At 39.2% G+C, this 19,230-nt stretch overlaps 1 protein-coding gene across 3 annotated transcripts in view; it reads left to right on the forward strand.

Annotated features, from left to right (window-relative positions):
• CDC20B (cell division cycle 20B) overlaps positions 1–19,230 on the forward strand; it is a 61,027-nt gene that overhangs the window by 27,079 nt on the left and 14,718 nt on the right. For all 3 annotated transcript variants that reach the window (XM_004058844.3, XM_019013694.3, XM_004058843.3), the window contains exons 4-8: positions 2,305–2,435; positions 5,543–5,636; positions 12,335–12,451; positions 17,267–17,463; positions 18,527–18,621. In XM_004058844.3, coding sequence (XP_004058892.3) covers positions 2,305–2,435; positions 5,543–5,636; positions 12,335–12,451; positions 17,267–17,463; positions 18,527–18,621 — 634 coding nt within the window. The remainder of the gene's footprint in view (positions 1–2,304; positions 2,436–5,542; positions 5,637–12,334; positions 12,452–17,266; positions 17,464–18,526; positions 18,622–19,230) is intronic.

The following is a 19,230-nucleotide window of genomic DNA, read 5'->3' on the forward strand; positions in this document are numbered from 1 at the left end:
ACACACACACACATATATGTGCTTTTGTTTTGCAAAGTATGGAATTTTAATGACTGGTAAGGTTACTGGTATACAGAGTCAGAAAAAATTATGCGTTAGTAATGGAATAATCAGATGTGAAATAGAAGAAAAAGACAGAAGCAGGAGAGAATGAGAGGAAGAGAAAGTAAGAGGAAGGAAGCAAGAGAGAGGGATGAGGGGATGGATGGGGGGAGAGAGACAAAGAGAGAGAAGAGAGGAGAAGGAGACAGAGGAGGAGGAGGAGGAAGAAAGAAGAAAGAAGAACCTCCAAGAGTAGTAGGGAAGAGAAGAGGGAAGGAAAGGAGAGTGAGAGACAGTCTGATGCCTATATTGGGGCAGAGATGGGGGAGTGGGCTCCAAACCACCAGTGTGATGGGCAGGATCCATGATCAACCTGCCAGAGCCCCGAAACACAAACTCGCTTTCTGAAATATGTAATTCTCATTTGGGCACAGACATTTTCATTCCCATCCTTCAGAAGCAAAATTTGCCACCTATCGTCAGCTGATGTAATTCCCATTCTTTCTTTTGAGAATCCTAGACAGCATAATTCTTTTGACTATAAGCATATTTATTAAGACAAATGTTAATAGAAGTGCCAACTCTTTTCAATGACATCGGACACGATGATGCATTGCAGTTCTGCAGATTGAAAGGGAGCCCAGATTTTTTTCAAATCAATGAAATTCCCATGTAACGACAGGCTTTAATACTGAAAGTATTTAATAACCGAGGAGGGAAGCAGTAGGAGATAAGGGGTTGTGAAAAACGTCATTGTTGTGACTATCTTCTGAAAGAAATCTTTTGTATCTCATTGCAATTGAGGGACAGTTTTGATGCTGATTGTTTTTGGAAGAATTTCTGGCTAAAATTAGGGGCTCCCTTTTACTTTCTAGGTTCTTAATTAATTTATTGATTTTTTAAAAAAAGTATGACATTGTGTGAGAAATTCAGAAATCAGATATTAACAAAAAGGATTTTACAAGAAAGACCATTTTATTTTCTACTGAAGTTAATACTAGGGATTAATCAGATCTACTGGTTTCTCAGTGCTTTGCTAGTGGGGTTTCTTTCTTTTTGTTTTAGAAGAGCAGATACTGAAGATCCTCCCATTCCTAAGGGACATTTACAGAGAGGTTCATTTTCAGTCATGCTCTGTGGACAGAACCTGAGAGGTCCCTTCTTTCTTAGGCTGATGGACCTGACCTCTTTGTATATAACTGTGATGATTGTCAGTACTAGCCTCTGACTGCAACTTTTTCTTTCTCATTTGAAGTTCTGAGAGCTGGCTTTTTCTCCCCTGTACACTTTTACAAATAGCACGAGAAAGCAAGCATGCATAATTTCTCAGGACAAAGAGCAAGATCTAAAACTTTGACCAGCATTTCATATTTTTATCCTTCTTCTCCCTAAATTTAATATATATTGCTTAAATTTTGAATGTCCCAGTACTTGAGGTAGTAGGCTCTAGGAACATTAGTGAGAATTTATCAAGCCCATGGTTGTCCAAATGAAGAAGAGATTGTCACATGGCAAAAGGCTAAGATTTTCCAATGGTCCCTTGGCTCCTGTGATGAACAAGTGATATGGCAGATATTTAGTTTTAGAGAATGACTTGATAGGTTTCCAGGGCAGTTGAAAGTCTGGTAAAGGGCTTTCTCAATCTTGAGAAGAGAGTAGATAGGAATAATACTGATGCAAGTAACATTGACCCTTCTATTACTTTAACTTAGAAAGTATTTCACTGATGCCATCTTAAACTATCTTTAAAACATCTTTCTGCAATAGAAAGGGGGAGAGAGGCAAAGTGATTTGCTCATGATTATGTAGTGAATGTCAATGCTGGCAAAGCAAGCATCCCATAATGTTTTCCTTGTAGGATGACCATAGCTCGGGCAAACCAGATACTCTTTCCACTATCATTTAAAACTATGGAACTGTTTCTATCCATTCTTCAAATGTGCAAATCTGGTTTTTTTTTTTTTTTCCATACAGAGATAAAGCATTCACACTGCTGCTGCAGCAAATGAAGTCAGGTCTTTAATCTTGGCACCTCTTCCCCGCTCTAGAGGCCACTGAGACAGCTTTCTCATTGAGTGACAACCTTATGAAGTCAGCAGTCTGGATAGGATTCTGTCCTGCTCTCTGCAATGGACTTTGGAGCGACGAGAGCCTGGGCTTTTTCACTCTGTCCTTCTGTGAAAGATGCCACAGCCAGACCTACAATCAAAGTGATTATCTTGTTTTAAAAACCAAATTCAAAGATAAATGTCTTTCTTGTAGGATCCTGCAAAGAACAACTGAAGACCCCCAGCAAAGGAATTTCTGAAACAAGTAACTCTGCTCCCCATTTTTGCAAGGCACCTCATGCAATGGACAGAGACTGGAAAGAAAGTGTTGCCTCAAAAGGGCAGGTAGGTAAAGAGAAAAAAACTGAAGATCCCACATCTAGAGAAGCTGAGACAACTTAGTTGCAAATGTAAGGGAAGAGTTGCTTAGTTCTCTTACCAATCAATAAGAAAATGATGCATTCCTGATAAAAAATGAATAATTGAAGGATATGAATAGAGCCACTTTGTAAAAGAAAGAAGATATCCCCCAAATATATGAGAAAATGTTGAGTTGGGATTAATTAAAAAAGTGAAAATGAGAATAACTATTTTATCTTTACAAACAGGTAAAGGTTAAAAATATAATGAAATTATACTTATTACGGTATGCTTCCTCTTAGCCTAAGGATCTCTTGCTGTCATCATTCCCAACTATTTGATGATGTGATCTGTCCTTTGGGGTCTCTTAGGAAAAGTTGAATTATTGCTCTATATGATGGTCTTTTAAATATTTCCCTTAAGCCTTTCTTGTTGTTTGTTTTTTTCTTGGTTAAGTACATTTATTACATTTAGGTATCTTTTATTTATTATAGTTTTAAGATCTTAGGAGTCTGACGTAAATCTTTTGGGCACATTAAATATCAACAGCATGTTTTTGAATTTATGAAATCCAATGAAGAGTCTTTGAAGGAATCCATGTTTCAGTTCGAAAGCTTTGAACTAGAAAAGTCATAAATTCTCAATTTAGGCAAAATTACTTATTCAGTGTATGCCTTTTTCTGTGCTTGGCTATTTTGCTAGAAGAATAATAAAATATTGTTCATATAAATTTTAGTTATCTGAACTTATATGCAATTGGAAGTGAATGTTTTAGAGCAGGTATTTTGATGTGTGCTTTATTGTTGGATATGGGTTTGGGAGATAGGGAATGGCTGGGGAGTCCTACTGAGATAATTAGGGTGCACTGGTGGCCTCAAACCTGGGCCAGATTATTAACACTCCTGTGCTTTCCACCCTCTGCTGCTGATTGGAGTTTTTGCTGCCCTACCCCTTGAGACTTCCTTTTCCTTCCTCTTATCCTTTCTGGTAACTGGTGGCAGCAAGGTTAGTGGCTCCATCTGTGGGCTCATGATGGTGTTGGCAAGATACTCCTTAGCAATTGTTATACCAGCTGGAACATCACCCCAGCATCACTGAAGAACCTGGGCAGGGGATAATGGAAGCTGTTCTATGGTGTTAAGGAGAGCATTTTTTGTCATGGTTAGTTAGAAGTCAAATAGCGTCAAGAGTGGTGAAGACACAAAGCGAGGTCTTTCCCCTGTAGAGTAAACGTGTGTCTTCATGTGGTCCTCACTGATCATCTGGAGGGTGTTTCCACAACGAGGGCCTGCATAGCCGTGGAGACTTTCAGAATTCATCTTCCAGGAGCTCCATATTAAGTTGCTGATTAAAGTAGTAAGTCGATCTCATCTAGGAAAGAGCACCCCTGCACCCACAGAACAGAAGCGCCTGCTAAACCTTGCTGTGATCAGCTTTGTGGTAACTGTGGGATTCTAAAGAAGTGAGTCTGTGAAGAGTTCATTGAACTACTGATGAGCAGGCCATTTTAGGAATATTATTTTATACTAACGGTTCTCAACTCAGGGTGATTTTACTCATCAAGGGGCATTTGGCAATATCTAAAGACATTTCATTGTTACAACTCGGGGGAGAGCATCTTGTGGGTGAAGGCCTGGGTTACTGCTAAACATCCTACAATGCACAGAATGGCTCCCACAACAATGAATTGTTGCCCATAGTGCCAAGATTGGGAAACCCTGCTTTCTAGTTAGTTGTTCTACCTTGAGTAACTAAAAACCACGATTCATTGACAGCAATGCCAATTATGTGACATAACATCAAGGAAGAAAAACAAAATACCAAAATGTTGTCTGTCAGAGAGACTTCTGTCTGAACCGTGGGGACCCAGAGTGTAAGGAACATGGCTGTGCTTTGGTCAAGGATAGGCCGAGGTAGGATGTTTACATTCTTCGTGACTCAGTGAGTATAGAGCACAGGCGTATAACTCCACTTGTCATCATAGCCATGTAGACACAACATAGAGAAGCTCACCACTATAGTTATAACACCGGGAAGGCCATCACTTGGCTCTAAGCCACTGTTGTCCGTAAAAGGTATAATTGCCCTGTTGACACTGTGCAGAAGCTGGCACCTGGAGAAAGAGAAAGCCAGAGCTGTCTTTGCAGATGGATGAGGGGAGCCAGGACACAGCTTGGCTTGCTCGTGCCCAGAGAAAGAAAGTGTTAAGCTGCTGACCCTGAAGGCAAGGGAGAGCGAGTCCTGCAGCTGTGTGTGTGGGTCATCAACTAAGCAGCCAAGATAAAGGTGAACAGTGTAGAGAGCTAGTGTAAGAAAGCTGTTGATGAGAGCTGCTGCTGAATAAAATCATTCACCTGCCTACGGCCCCCCAAAGTGTTCTTTCTGCTCATCCACCCACTCCCTCCAGACCTCAACATGACCTTTGGCGTAGTTGTGAACCTGACACGGTGTTTGTCATATTTGGGAGAGCAAATATTTTATTGTGAAGAAGCAAAACAGAATCTTCTCTGCTTTAATCATTTATCACTATGTTTTTAGGAAATTCCAACAGTTATTTTTCTTTCCACTTGTTACTAATTTTCCCAGGTGTTTTTGATTGAAGTTGGATGTAAGAGTGTCAGAAGGGCTCTTTATATATTGGCCCAAAGGGATGGGACCCAGATTTTTGTGCACATGGAATTTTAGTAAAGTTACTTAAGAGCTCTGTGAAGGTGTTAACAAAAAAGGACCTTAAGATGGCCATTCAGCTGTGGCAGGCTTTGCTGATATCACTGGCCTATGGTGATATATAGGCTAAACAGATTTTTAGGCTAGAATAATAAAAAAAGATTTTATTCTAGCCAAAAAATACCTGCTCTATGGAGTTGTTGAACTCCATAGTTGAGAAATAATATATGTAAAATGCTCAGCACTGTTCATAATATATTGTTTAGTTAATAAATAATAGCGATTATTGTGGTGTTGGCTTTGACAATGTGGAATCTTTGAACTCCTTAGTGAATTACCAGTTGTAATTCTATATTATACATTACATTTTAGTTATACATATATGTTTTTAAAGAAATATTCTCCTTATGTGTGTTTATTTTCAGAAATGCCTAAAACAACTCTTTGTAACCCAGAACGTGGTTCAGCAGGCTAATGGAAAAATGCAGCTCTGTGAGCAATCCCAATGTGTTTGGAAAGGTACAGGATCAAGACATTGTCCTTCTTTCCTGCGCTCCTCTCTCTCTGCCTCCTTCATTTCTTCCTAATCTTAAAATATATTATTTTTAATATTTACTAGACTAAATCAACCTAATTGTAAAATATGAATAATTCTCATAATCCTCTGTTCTAACTACCCCTACCTCCAAGTCCCATTCTCTATAGGTGACCACCTTTAGTTCTTCCAGCTGTCCTCCTGGTATTTACATCTGTTTTCTAAATAATATTGGTAAACTGCTATTTCTTGTGATTTTAGACTTGATCATGACTTCTTTATTTTTGGTGTTGCTCAGGCTGGAGTGCAGTGGTGCGATCTCGGCTCACTGCAACCTTTGCCTCCCGGGTTCAAAGGACTCTCATGCCTCAGCTTCCTGAGTAGCTGGGATTATAGGCATGCACCACCATGCCTGGTTAATTTTTTTGTATTTTTGGTAGAGTTGGGTTTCACCATGTTGGCCATGGCTGGTCTCGAACTCCTGGCCACAAGTGACCCTCCTGCCTCAGCCTCCCAAAGTGCTGGGATTACAGGCATAGTAGATAAGAATTTAGTTCTCTTCCTGCCTCATTCAGTTTCATCGGTTTCTCGACATGCTTATATCACACTTTAAAAAAGTAAAATTAGTAGTTAATGTTTACATCATATTACTACACAACTATTATTCACTATCAAGCCAAATAATATAATTATGCTTCTTTTCTAGTATAATTGTTTTGCCGAGTATTAAAAGTTGCCTTATTTTTCGTTTACTAGATAACTATGACACTATTAATATTTCCTCTAAATGCTCCAGTGTTTTATTCCGTAGCTGTCAATAACATTTTCCATGCACTCACTCACTCCAGTTTCTTCTTTTCCTTGATGTCCTCCCTTTCAGAGCCTGCTGAACAGGCTGCTTTCTTGGCCAGTTGCACAGTTGTCTTCTGGGACTTTTCATCAATATTAGATCCACTATTTTTGGGCAGCTATGTTGTGCTCTTTCTGGGTTTGCTGGTCTGAAAATGTCCTTATTCTTCTTTTATGCTTGATTCATAGTTTGGCTGGCTATAAATTCTAGTCTCGCTCAGAATTTTGACAATATTGCTTTATGATTTTCTAGTATCCACTGTTGCTGTTGAGAAGTCATGTGTTAATTTGACTTCAACTTTGCTTTTTCTCTCTTGATGCTCTTAGAAAAGTCTTTTATCACCAGTGTTCTAAGATTTCATGATGATAAAGCTTGGCATTAAAAAAAAACTCATTGTAAATCAAAAGCCCATTGGTGGATATTTTCATTCTTGGAGATCCATATCCTATAGTTCTTGGAAAGTTGCTTGAATTATTTTTTAATAATTTTTTTCATTGTCGTTTATTTTTTCCTTCTTTATGAAATATCCTGGATTGACTCTCCAATTCTCTTATCTTTTATCTTCTATTTTTCATCTCACTTTTTTATTTTTAAACCTTTTGGGTGATTTCCTCAACTCTGTTCACCAACCTCGCTATGAAACTTTTTATTTTGGCTATCCTACTTTTAATTTTTTAAAAGCAATTTCTGTACTCTGTTCCTCTTTTTTTTTTTTACAGCATCCTGTTCATGCTTCATGGATATACTATCTTCTCCTATATCTCTGACAATATGATTTTATAGATTTTTGGAAGTACTTCTGTGCTGTCTGTGTTGTTTTCCTTTGCTTTGGTTTTCTCTCCCTCCAACCCCCCATTTACTTTGGCTTCTCCCTTTCAGAGTGAAAACTTTCCTGAAAGGTGTGCTGTTTTAAAAATAGTACTAGGGTAAAGAGCTTAGTTCTCCTTTCCCAGGTTAAAGAGTACCAGGGTAAATTCAGTATAAAGATATTAGTATAGGCGCGGTGGGTCAAGCCTGCAATTTTAGCACTTTGGGAGGCCGAGGAGGTGGATCACTTGAAACCAGGAGTTCGAGACCAGCCTGGCCAACATGGTGAGACCCCATCTCTACTAAAAACACAAAAATTAGCTGAACATAGTGGCTCACGCCTGTAATCCCAGCTACTTGGGAGATTGAGGCAGGAGAATCACTTGAACCTCGGAGGCGGAGGTTGTAGTGAGCCGAAATCACGCCACTGCACTCCAGCCTGGGCGACAGAGTGAGCTCTGTCTTTTTTTTTTTTTTTTTTAACTCAAAATCTATTTTTTTGTTTCATACATCTCCATGGTGCCTGGTGCTATTGAATTAAAAAATTGTCATTTTTATTTATCCAGAGAATAAACATCTGGTTTCTTCTGGTATATGCATATATGTGTGTCTGTATTTTCTTGGTTGGGCAGGGTGTGTGTGTATGTGTGGGAATTTGACAGTCTTTTAACTAACCCACCTCTCAGTCTTCTCTGTGCCTCGGAGCCCTTGTGGGATTTTGCAAGGCAAATCAGCTTGTTTCTCTTCACTGTCTCCCTCTGCAGGCACTTTAGAGGTAGTTTCTTATGCTCTTCTTGGTCAGTTATTAATCCTTTATCCACTGTCTAGAAAATTATTGGGCTCTCTTGCCCACTGCTATATTCACTCCCATAGTGTTTGTTCTTGTGTCTTCACCCCTTAAAAAAGTCATTTGCTGTACTTAGGTTGAAAATAGGAGGCAGAGGAAATAAACTTACATGGCCATTCCTCCAACTTGACTTGACTTACCTATGTCTCTCCCCTTCCCATAGATCACTTTAGTGGCAGCATGAAGAAACGATTTGAACAGGAGGATGTTGGTGGCAAAGACTAATTGAGAGGCCCTCTGAATACTCTATGCAAGGCTCTGTTGTTGATTCTTTTAAGGGAACTTAAACTATGAAATAGATCCCACATAAGCCAAGTAATTGCTCATCAGTGGATCACGGGGACAAATGTTATCCAGGTGCTGTGTATATAAAGCAATTCTTTATGCTTTGTCCATATCTAATGACTCTGAAACCTTACAGCAGGCAGCCCCTGTAAACTTTCAGGTGTACCTCTTTGCCCAAAGCTGGTAGGAAACTTTGGATGGTGGTGTTATGAGTGTATCAGGGAAGCTCTGTAGCCATGCAGTGGGGAGATAATTGCCTGTGGCAATTTCTAGAAGGTCCTGTTCCATGCTACATTTGGAGCTCTCAGTGCTTTCTTTCTTTCTTTTTTTTTTTGAGACAGAGTCTCGCTCTGTTGCCCAAGCTGGAGTGCAGTGGCGCGATCTCAGTTCACTGCAACCTCTGTCTCCCGGGTTCAAGCGATTCTCCTGTCTCAGCTTGGGATTACAGGCACATACCACCATGCCCAGCTAATTTTTGTATTTTTAGTAGAGAAGGGGTTTCACCATGTTGGCCAGACTGGTCTCCAACTGCTGACCTCAGATGCTCCACCAGCCTCAGCCTTCCAAAATGCTGAGATTATTGGCATGAGCCACTGTGCTTGGCCTCCCGAAGTCTTTTGACCCTGAGCCCCATGTGTTTTCATTCCTACTTTCTGTTGTCATCATGGATGTTTTTGTGTTATTCATGAGATTATTGTCATGGCTGGAAAATAATTGTTTGGGAGCCAGAATTCTGTGTGAGAACCCTCTTGAGAGAACTAGAGTGGTTCATTTCATAAATGCCAAGGAAACTTGCCTGCTACATTTCCCCTCTGGAATAAGTTCTGGTAAGCATATCCATGGGGTGCTTTGGCAAGGTCTCAAATATAAATGTGAACAAGGAGACAGAAATCCTCAATGCTAAAGTAGACTTCTGTTTTTATGGCTTGTCCTAATTTTTTTTTTTTTTTTGAGATGAAGTCTTGCTCTATCGTCCAGGCTGGAGTACAGTAGTGTGATCTTGGCTCATGGCAACCTCCACCTCCCAGGTTGAAGCAATTCTCCTGCCTCAGCTTCCTGAATAGTGGGGATTACAGGCCTGTGCTACCACACCTGGCCAATTTTTGTACTTTTAGTAGAGGCAGGGTTTCACCATGTTGCCCAGGCTGGTCTTGAACTCTGGCCACAAATGATCTGCCCACCTTGGCCTCCCAAAGTGCTGGGATTACAGGTGTGAACCACTGCACCTGTCGTGTCCCAATTTTTTATTAAAAATATTTTTTGGGGCTGGGCACGGTGGTTCACGCCTATAATCCCAGAACTTTGGGAGGCCGAGGCAGGTGGATCACGAGGTCAGGAGTTCGAGACCAGCCTGGCCAACATAGTGAAACCCTGTCTCTACTAAAAATACACACAAAAATTAGCCAGGCGTGGTGGTGGGTGCCTGTAGTCCCAGCTACTCGGGAGGCTGAGGCAGGAGAATTGCTTGAACCCGGGAGGCGGAAATTGCAGTGAGCCGAGACCGTGCCATTGCTCTCTAGCTTGGGTGACAGAGTGAGACTCTGTCTCAAAAAAAAAAAATTTTTTTTTGGAAATTTTCTTTTAAAAATTATGTAGATAACACATAGATACACACTTTTAACTTCTAAATACAGGGGTGTCCAATCTTTTGGCTTCCCTGGGCCACATTGGAAGAAGGATTGTTTTGGGCCACATATAGAATACACTAATACTAAAGATAGCTGATAAGCTAAAAAAAAAAAAAAATCACAAAAAAATCTCAGTGTTTTTACAAAGTTTACAAATTTGTGCTGGGCTACATTCAAAGCCCTCCTGGGCTGCAGATTGGACAAGCTTCTATCTAGAACTTTGTGCATGTTTATTCCTCAAGAGTCTGTTTTCCAGCAGTAAAAAGGGGAAAAAAATTGAGTTAGATGCATAAAAATAGGCACAAAATTTCAGGCCTTCTAAATGTTCTTTTGGGGGTTTGGGAATATATGGTTGGGATGAGAGTGTGAACCTTGTCTTTTCCTTAGAATGATATTTTCTTAAAAGCAAAATAAAATATGTGGGGACATGTCTTTCCTCAGCTCTCTCATCTTCTTTTGTCCTAAACAGCAACAAGTTTTTGTTTCTGTAAGGTGCTGAGTATTTGGCTTAGAATAAAAAATATATGTTCCATGAAGCCGGAGATAATGTACCTATATTATTCTGATATTTTAGGAGTCTCTCTCTGTGTGTGTCTATATATATATATATATATAGACACACACATACACTTTATTATTTAGATTTGTTTTAGGTTCACAGCAAAGTTAGGCAGAAGGTGCAGGTTCACTTATATCCCTTGTCACCACACATGCACAGCCTCCCCCGTTATCAACATCTCCCACCAGAGTATTACATTTGTTACAATCAATGAACCTACATTGGCACATCATGGTCACCAAAAGTCCATAGTTTACATTAGAGTTCATTCTTGATGTTATGTATTCTATGGGTTTGACCAATGTATAATGACATGTATCACTATTATAGTATACAGAATAGTTTCATTTCCCTAAAAATGCTCACTGCTTTGTCTGTTCATCCGTCTCTCCCCTTCCCATGGAAACCTTTTTACTGTATCTATAGTTTTTCCTTTTCCAGAATGTCATATAGTTGGAATCATACAATATTTAGTTTTTTCAGGTTGTCTTCTTTCACTTAGTAATATGCTTTTAAGGTTTCTTCATGTCTTATTTTTTATTTTTTTTAGAGACAGAACCTCACTCTGTCACCCAGGCTGATGTGGAGTGGTGCAGCCATGGTAGCATTGACCTCCTGGCTCAAGTGATCCTCCCACCTAAGCCACCCAAGTAGCTGGGACTACAGGCATGTACCAGCATGCCTGGCTAATTTCTGCATTTTTTGTAGAGACAGGGTTTCGCCGTGTTGCCCAGGTGGGTCTCAAACTCCTGGGCTCAGGCAATCTGCCTGCCTCAGCTCCTAAAGTGCTGAGATTACATGCATGAGCCACCGTGCCCAGCCCCAGGAGTTTTTTTGTTCATTCTTTGGGTATTGATTTTTTTTTTAACCTTGTTGATACTTTATCAGCAAGCCTAAGTATTTTTAGTAATCTTGCAGTTTTGCCGTCAACTAGAGGTTTTCATAGCTAACACGGAAGCAGGAATTTATGAGTAACAATTTGGTTTCTTGGTGTAGCATTGTGAAGCTCTCATGCTTTTATCAGAAGCCATCTGGTCATAGACACCACAAGTCACCTGGGTGGTCTTGGTTTCTTTTGATTTTATCATTCTCAGTTTGATCACAAGCTGAGTGGTTGGAGATGAAAAGACAGTGGCCTGTGGTTTGAACTTAGTATGGTCTTTTGATGAGAACTGAACAAAAGATAGAATACTGACCTTAGATAGTCATGGGTAAAATTAACCAAAAGTAGTAAGTCTGTGTGCTCCGATACTGAAATATTGAGAGAAAGAGCTAAAATCAACGAATCAATAAATATTTATTGATGAAGTCGCAGAGTAGGGCATAGGTGTACCAGATAAGTCTTGGTGTGGAAAAGCAAAATTCACTTTGGTTTTAAAATCCCAAATAACAGAATAAATATTCAAAGCATGATGTAGTATCTCTGTGTACTCCTCACAAGATCTATCTTCTACATTCAGGTCTGTATGCATGTGCTTTTTAGTAGGAAGTGTCATTGAAAAAAATTTTAATCTTGTTTAAATTAATACTGAAGTGCTCTTCATTTCCTTCCTTCCCCGGCTCTTTGTACTGTAGTTTTATCATGATGACTACTTATTTTCCACTTAATTAAGCTTTTCCACTTAATGTTATTTCCTAATTCCCACAAGAATAAATATTATATTTTCAGGATCTTAGAGCTGTGTAGAAGTGTTTGTTTCTTGCAGGCTGCAAAGATGGAGTGAGAGATGAATCCTTCCATCTTAAAAGGTCTGGTGATATAAACGATTCCATACTCCAACCAGAGGTGAAGATTCATATTACTGGTCTTCGAAATGACTACTGTAAGTTATCATTTAGATTGGGAATTAAAAGTTGAAATGACAAAATGCATCCTGTGCTCTGGTATAAACTTGAAATTTGATTAAACCAGATGGCCTTTATGTCTCATATCCAAATAGTGTAGCATCCAAATAGTGTAGCATCCAAATATGGCTAATATACTTGGCTTTTCCTGGTGCAACTTTCATATTCAGGGATGGTATTGTTAATGTTGGCATGGTATGGGAAATATACATTTTATATTACTGTATTAGAAAGAATTGTACTGATGATGGTCTATTCTTATGTATGTATTTTAAATATGGGTAAATCGAATCAGTCAAACAACTGCATTGGGTCTACTTGTTATGTGCCCAGCTTGTAATCTAGTTTGGAGGACAGGACTAACTGACATGGAACTGATACCATATGCCAAGGTGGATTATAAATAATAAATCATGGGATATAAGGAGCTATAAAGACTAGAAGGAGCTTAGTGAGCTTCGGTGTTGTCCAGAAAGACGTTGTGGAGATATTTATACTTAAGCTGGGTCTTGAAAGATCGTCAGAACTTGGAAAGGTATAGAGGAGAAGGACCATTTTTGGTATTGTTAACAGCATGAAGAAGGCAGGATGTTGGTAATTAAGATATTTAATGGCAATGAAGAAGATACATTGGGGACTGGTGAATAGGTGGGTACAGATTATGGAGAAAAATTCAAATTCAGAAATTTAGATTTGTTTTGGGAGTTGTTGACTAAGAGAAACATCAAAGGAAAATTCATGGCAGAGTATGCAGAATGCACTTAGTAGGAAAGAGCTGCCAAAGAGTAAAGGCTTATTTTTCCTCCATGAAGAAAAGAAATGGGATGAGAAATGAATTCATGATTATTCCAAGTTTTTGAAGCAGGAGAAGGGTGGTGTTACTGAGAAGACAGATTGGCAGAGGAGGTGATTTGGAGAGGAAAGACTATGCTTGAATATTATTTTAAAGGAGACAATCAGACATAGAAGCAGCTTGGCAGATTATTTGAAAGAATGCTGGTAGTTGAAAGAGGATGGACTAGCCCGTAGGTCAGATGATTATGATTGAATCCAGGAGCCAGCGTAAGCTCCCTAGATGAGGGAGAGAGGAGCAGAGGGAAGGGGCCTGGGCTCCATGGAATATCTACAAAGAGGCATGAGCTGGAAAAAGAAAAATCCCTGAAGGGAACAGTTCTCCATCTCCCTATTCCTTCAGCTCCTTCTGCAAGAGAATGTATTGTCATGACCAACTAAGAAGGATGCATTTTCAAAAAATGTTAAAAAACTGTTATACTCATATTAAAAAGAAACAATGTTTGTTCCCATTTTTCCTTTAAGCCACAGCCCTTTTCCTTTCTTTCTTTTTTTTGAAACAGAGTCTTGCTTTGTCACCCAGGCTGGAGTGCAGTGGCTCACTGCAGCCTCCGCCTCCTGGGTTTAAGCGATTCTCGTGCCCTCAGCCTCTTGAGTAGCTGGGCGTGTCGCTACAGGCATGTGCACCATGCCTGGCTAATTTTTGTATTTTTAGTAGAGATGGGGTTTCACCATATTGGCCAGGCTAGTCTCGAACTCCTGACCTCAAGTGATCCGCCTGCCTTGGCCTCCCAAACTGCTGGGATTACAGGCATGAGCCACCATGCCCAGACGCACAGCCCTCTTTCTTTCCTCCTTTTGACAGTACAACTTTCAAAAGATCTTTATACTTATAATTTTCTATTTCTCTCCCCATATTGTCTCAAATCCACTCTAGTCAAGTTTTAAGTCTCATCATTCAATTGAAACTACTCTTCCAAACATTACCAAAGAACTCCTCATTGTTAAATCCAACAGTTACTTCTTAGACTTCATACCGAACCCTAACAACTATATTTGAGACAGCTGATCCATCCCTCCTTCTTGATATCCCACTCTTTTGGGTTTTGTCCAAGAGTGTCTTTTTGTTCACTCTTTCTCATCCTTTTTTGCTGATTTGTGTTTCTCTTCCATTTCCCTGACCTCTAAATGTTGGAGTACCCAAGGCCTATTCCTTGGACATCTTTTCTTTTTTTACTTCTGTTCTATTTTAATTGATCTTAGCTTTTTGGCTATATCTCTTTGTATTGTGTTTTGTTGTCATTTTTCTAGGGATTACAACGTAATTTTAACTTTCTTAGTCTACGTAGAGTTACTATTGTACATGTCACACAATATATAAACATCTTGCAATCACATAGGTCTCTCAAACTCCCCACTACTTTTTAGGTTACTGTAGTTGTCATGTGTTTGTTTGTTTGTTATTGTTTTTTGAGGGAGGTTTTGAGGGAGGTTTTCACTCTGTCACCCAGGCTGGAGTGCAGTGGTTCAGGCTGGAGGCTGTAGAGGCTTACTGTAGCCTCTACCTCCTGGCCTCAAGTGATCCCCCTGCCTTAGCCTCCCAAGTAGCTGGGCCCACAGGCACATCTCACCATGCCCAGGTAATTTTTTGATTTTTTGTAGAGATGGGGTCTTACTTTACTCCTCAGGCTGGTCTTGAACTCCTTGGGCTCAAGTGATCCTCCCACCTTGGCCTCCCAAAGTGCTGGGATTACAGGTGTGAGCCACTGTGTCTGGCCTGTCATGCATTTTATATTTACATACACTGAAAACCATCCAATTGTAAACGTTTTAAAATTTAAAAAGTATTTAAATAGCTTAAGAGGGAAAAAATGGCTCCTATGTTCACCCAAATATTTACCAATTTCAGTGTTCTTCATTTCTGAAGATCCAAGTTTCTCTTTCATATAATGTCCCTTTAGCCTGAAGAGCTTCCTTTAGCAGTTCTTGCAGATCAGGTCTGTTGGCACAGACTTCTGTTAGATTTTCCATCTCCCAGTTGATGAGATTTTTGCTGGATATAGAATTCTGGGTTGAAAGATCCACAACTGCCCCCTACCCCCAGCATTTAAAAGATATTGTTCCATTGACTGTGGCCTCCATGGTATCTGGTGAGAACCCCATGGTCATCTTGTTATCCTGCTTCTAAGACCTGACTCTACTTACACATATGTTAGATTTTTGGATATTATTCCACAATTCGCTGAGGCTTCATTCTTTAACAAATTTTTTCTCCACATTCTTTAGATTGAATAATTTCTGTTATCTATATTCAAGTTTACTGTTTCCTCTATCACGTCTATCCTGCTATTCAGTGTATCCAAGGAATTTTTCAGATATTATATTTTTCCATTTTAAAGTTTGTATTTTGTGGTTTTTGTATATTTGATTTCTATTTTAGAGCTTTGTTTTACGGTTTCTATTTTCTTTACTTAGAAAATACTTTTGATTTTTCTGTTTATCTGTTAAAGCTTCATATAAAGTTTCATATGAATTTTCATTCATTTCATGTGTGTTTTTCTTCACTTCATGGAGAATATAATGGCTGCTTTAAAGTCTTTGTTTGATAATTTCTATACCTAGGTCACCTTGGAGTTTTCATCTATTGGTTACGTTTTGCCTTTACATTTATCCAGTAATTTTGAATTGTGTCTGGATATTGTAGATGTTATGTTATAGTCACTGGGTCCTGTGGAGAATGTTGATGTTTTGTTCTGGTTGATGTTTTTGTTCTAGTTAGGTTCACATTTTAAGTTTTGTCTTGCCATTTGTGGGTGGTGTTTCAAATCTTAGATCAGTTTCTTAAACTTTGACCATGCTGGTTTGGGTCTATATCTCATACATGTGGATCAGAGCCTAGGCTGAGACTTGTATGGATGTTTCAAATCTCAGTTCGTTTCTTAAAGCCTTTGCTAAGGTGATTTGAGTCTCTTCTGCATGTAGATGATTTAGGGGTAAGGCTGAGATGTGTGTGAATTAATATACTCACACTCAGAGGATCTCTTTCTTTTGGCTTTCCCATGTCTAGGACTTTCCCCTCATACTGGTATCAGTTCTATGCCTCAGGCTTTTTTCCATGGTTTCTCTGACCAGAAAGATGGTGGCCTTTTTGTCAGAGTCTTCGCTGGCACTCCATGACTGGGGCCTGTCCTCAGGGCAAAGGTGTGAAAGAAGAAAAGTGGGAAACTTACCCCCCACCAGGTTGCTTCTCCAAATTTTGACTCCCTTACGTAGTTTACTGCTTTTCCTTACTTTCCAGGGTCTCCAGGTGTTTGTTTTTTATATTTCATTCAGAGTTTATATTTATCATGGGGACGGAATGTATTGTAGGGGTTTAAACTACTGTAGGGGAACTGGTGTGCTACTTAGTTTTATACTGGTACGTGTCAGTCAGGAGTTTCTGACTGAAAAGAAATAAGATAGGGTATATTTTAATAAATGGTCATACAAATATGTTTTCTCTTAGCAGTCAAAGGTTTCTTATTAGTATAAGCTACAGAATACTGTTGAGAACGTGTAGGTATCATACATGAACCACCACCTCTTCTAGCTGGGTGGTGTTTTTGGTTAGAAACGTTGGTGGCATCTCCCATATAGATATCCTAGGTCCAAGAGTGTCTCCATAAGAATTATATGCTTTTAACTTTTACTGATCTGTTAAACGAAGTCTACATGTACTAATAATGGTAGATGAATCTGCCAAGTTCTTTAAATGGCTCTAAATAAGTATATTTCAGTGTAAATAATAAGCATTATTGCTTATTAGACTGTGAGTGTTGACACTAGATTCTATTCCACTTTTCATTTTTGAACTTTTAAGGATTTTCTTGGTTCCATGTTTCCATTTTCCAGCTAACCATGGGGATGGTATTAGTCTTTTCCCCCTACCTATAAAGTTGTTTATTTGAACATGTTTTCATGTGGCTGTATAATTATACTAATTTGAAGTGCTTTTCTTATAGATCTGAATATCCTAGATTGGAGTTTTCAGAATCTTGTTGCCATAGCCCTGGGCTCTGCTGTATACATCTGGAATGGGGAGAACCACAATGGGATTGAAAACATAGACTTAAGTCTCACTTGTAACTATATCTCTTCTGTGTCCTGGATAAAAGAGGGAACTTGCCTGGCAGTTGGCACCAGCGAGGGAGAAGTGCAAGTACTGGCCAGTTTTTTTTTTCTCATCATGTTCTCTGTGTATTATTACACTATAATTGACTTTTAATAACAAGTTAATGTAAAATAGAGAAACTAGGTGTGGCTCTTGAAGTATGGGGAATAAAAGGAGATGACATTCTGCTTTTTTTTTTTTACTGAATGGTTTTTAATGAAAACGTAAGGATACTCTGGTTAGTTTCCACCACAATCTTTCTGTCATATTTAAAAATATATTTTCTCTGAAACTAAAGTTGGGCTTGTAGAATCTCCAGTTTTGGAGCTTTGGAGAGAAGAAGATACTTTCAGTTCTCCTTTTCACCTGAAGCCGTGATGAAGAGTACAGTTATAGAAAATGAGTGAATTTTTTTTTTCTGATAGGCTCCTTGAGATGGGGATTTATCAGATTTCCATCAATCTATCTGATTTCTCATGTATCATTATTACTGTTTATTACCAATAGAATAAACAATATCACTCATGTGCAAATGACTTAGGAGGGCCACAGATGGCTCTCTCACTGCTTTCTCATCTCTGCAATGATAATGAATGCTGTGAAGTCTATGTCATGATTTCTTCTTACACCAAAGTTGTCATTCCCCATGTGGATCAGAATATTATCTGTAGCTGGCAGGAAGGGAGTCTCTTAGCAGTAAGTGGAATTACTGATTCTAGGAAGTGTCTGGGGACCCACATCTTATTAATACATTTGTTGGTAACTGTGGGTAGATTTCCAGATTTGGAATTCTCACAATTTAGAAGGAGCTAGAAATGTGGTAATAATTCTCAACCCTTGGCTGCACATTGAATTCCCCTGGGGAGCTTTAAAACAACTGCCATATATCCCCAGGCTCTACTCTACCAACTAAATCAGCATCCATAGTGTTATAGACTCCCCAGCTGATCCTAATACACAGTCAGAATTGAGAACTGCTGGCTAGATGTGCTGGGTTTTTACTTAGTACAAAAACTAACAATATCAGCAGTAATTGGCTCTGAGGCCTTTGAGAAGACAGTGGGCTGTGAAAACTCCAATGCTACATAACTCTCCTTGTTCATTTTTTCAGTTATGGGATGTGGTAACTAAAAAGCGGCTGAGAAATATGCTTGGTCATTTGTCAGTAGTTGGGGCTCTGAGTTGGAATCACTTTATCCTCAGCAGGTAAGAAGCGTCTTGTTGGAGACAGTTATGTTTGTATTAACAATTGATTATGGGGCCTGAGTAAACAATTGTAATATTCAAAACCTAAACCAATCAAAAATAAAACAAAATAGGCCATTGGACTTAATATCAGGTATGATCCCACCCTGTCAGGTATTCAGATCTGCTGGTCATGTAAGTGTCTTGGTGGCCACATGTATCATGTGTGCCTTCTGCATGGGATTCACTAAATTGTTCAGATAAAATGTGAAAATCCCTTCAAGCAAAAGTTTTCTCTGTGCTAAGTAATAGGTACTAAAGGGATATTTTGCTGAAATCAAGTATTTATTGCTATCAGTATCTATACTATGGAATATGTTAAGCTCTCTGGGGCACATTTCCAATTCATAGACCCACAGAAATTAGAGCAGAAGGAACCTCATAGATTATCCTGTTCAGTAGTTCTCAAACTCGAACATGCATCAGAATCACCTGGAGGGCTCCTCAAAATGCAGATTGCTGGCTTCACTTGAGGGACTTCAGATTCATTAGGTCTTGAGGGGCTGATAGTTGGCATTTCTCATTTCCCAAGTGATGCTGATGATACATCCCTTTGAGAACTAGTGATTT

The sequence above is a fragment of the Gorilla gorilla genome, chromosome 19 (assembly GCF_029281585.2).
Source record: "Gorilla gorilla gorilla isolate KB3781 chromosome 19, NHGRI_mGorGor1-v2.1_pri, whole genome shotgun sequence".
Taxonomy (NCBI): Eukaryota; Metazoa; Chordata; class Mammalia; order Primates; family Hominidae; genus Gorilla; species Gorilla gorilla.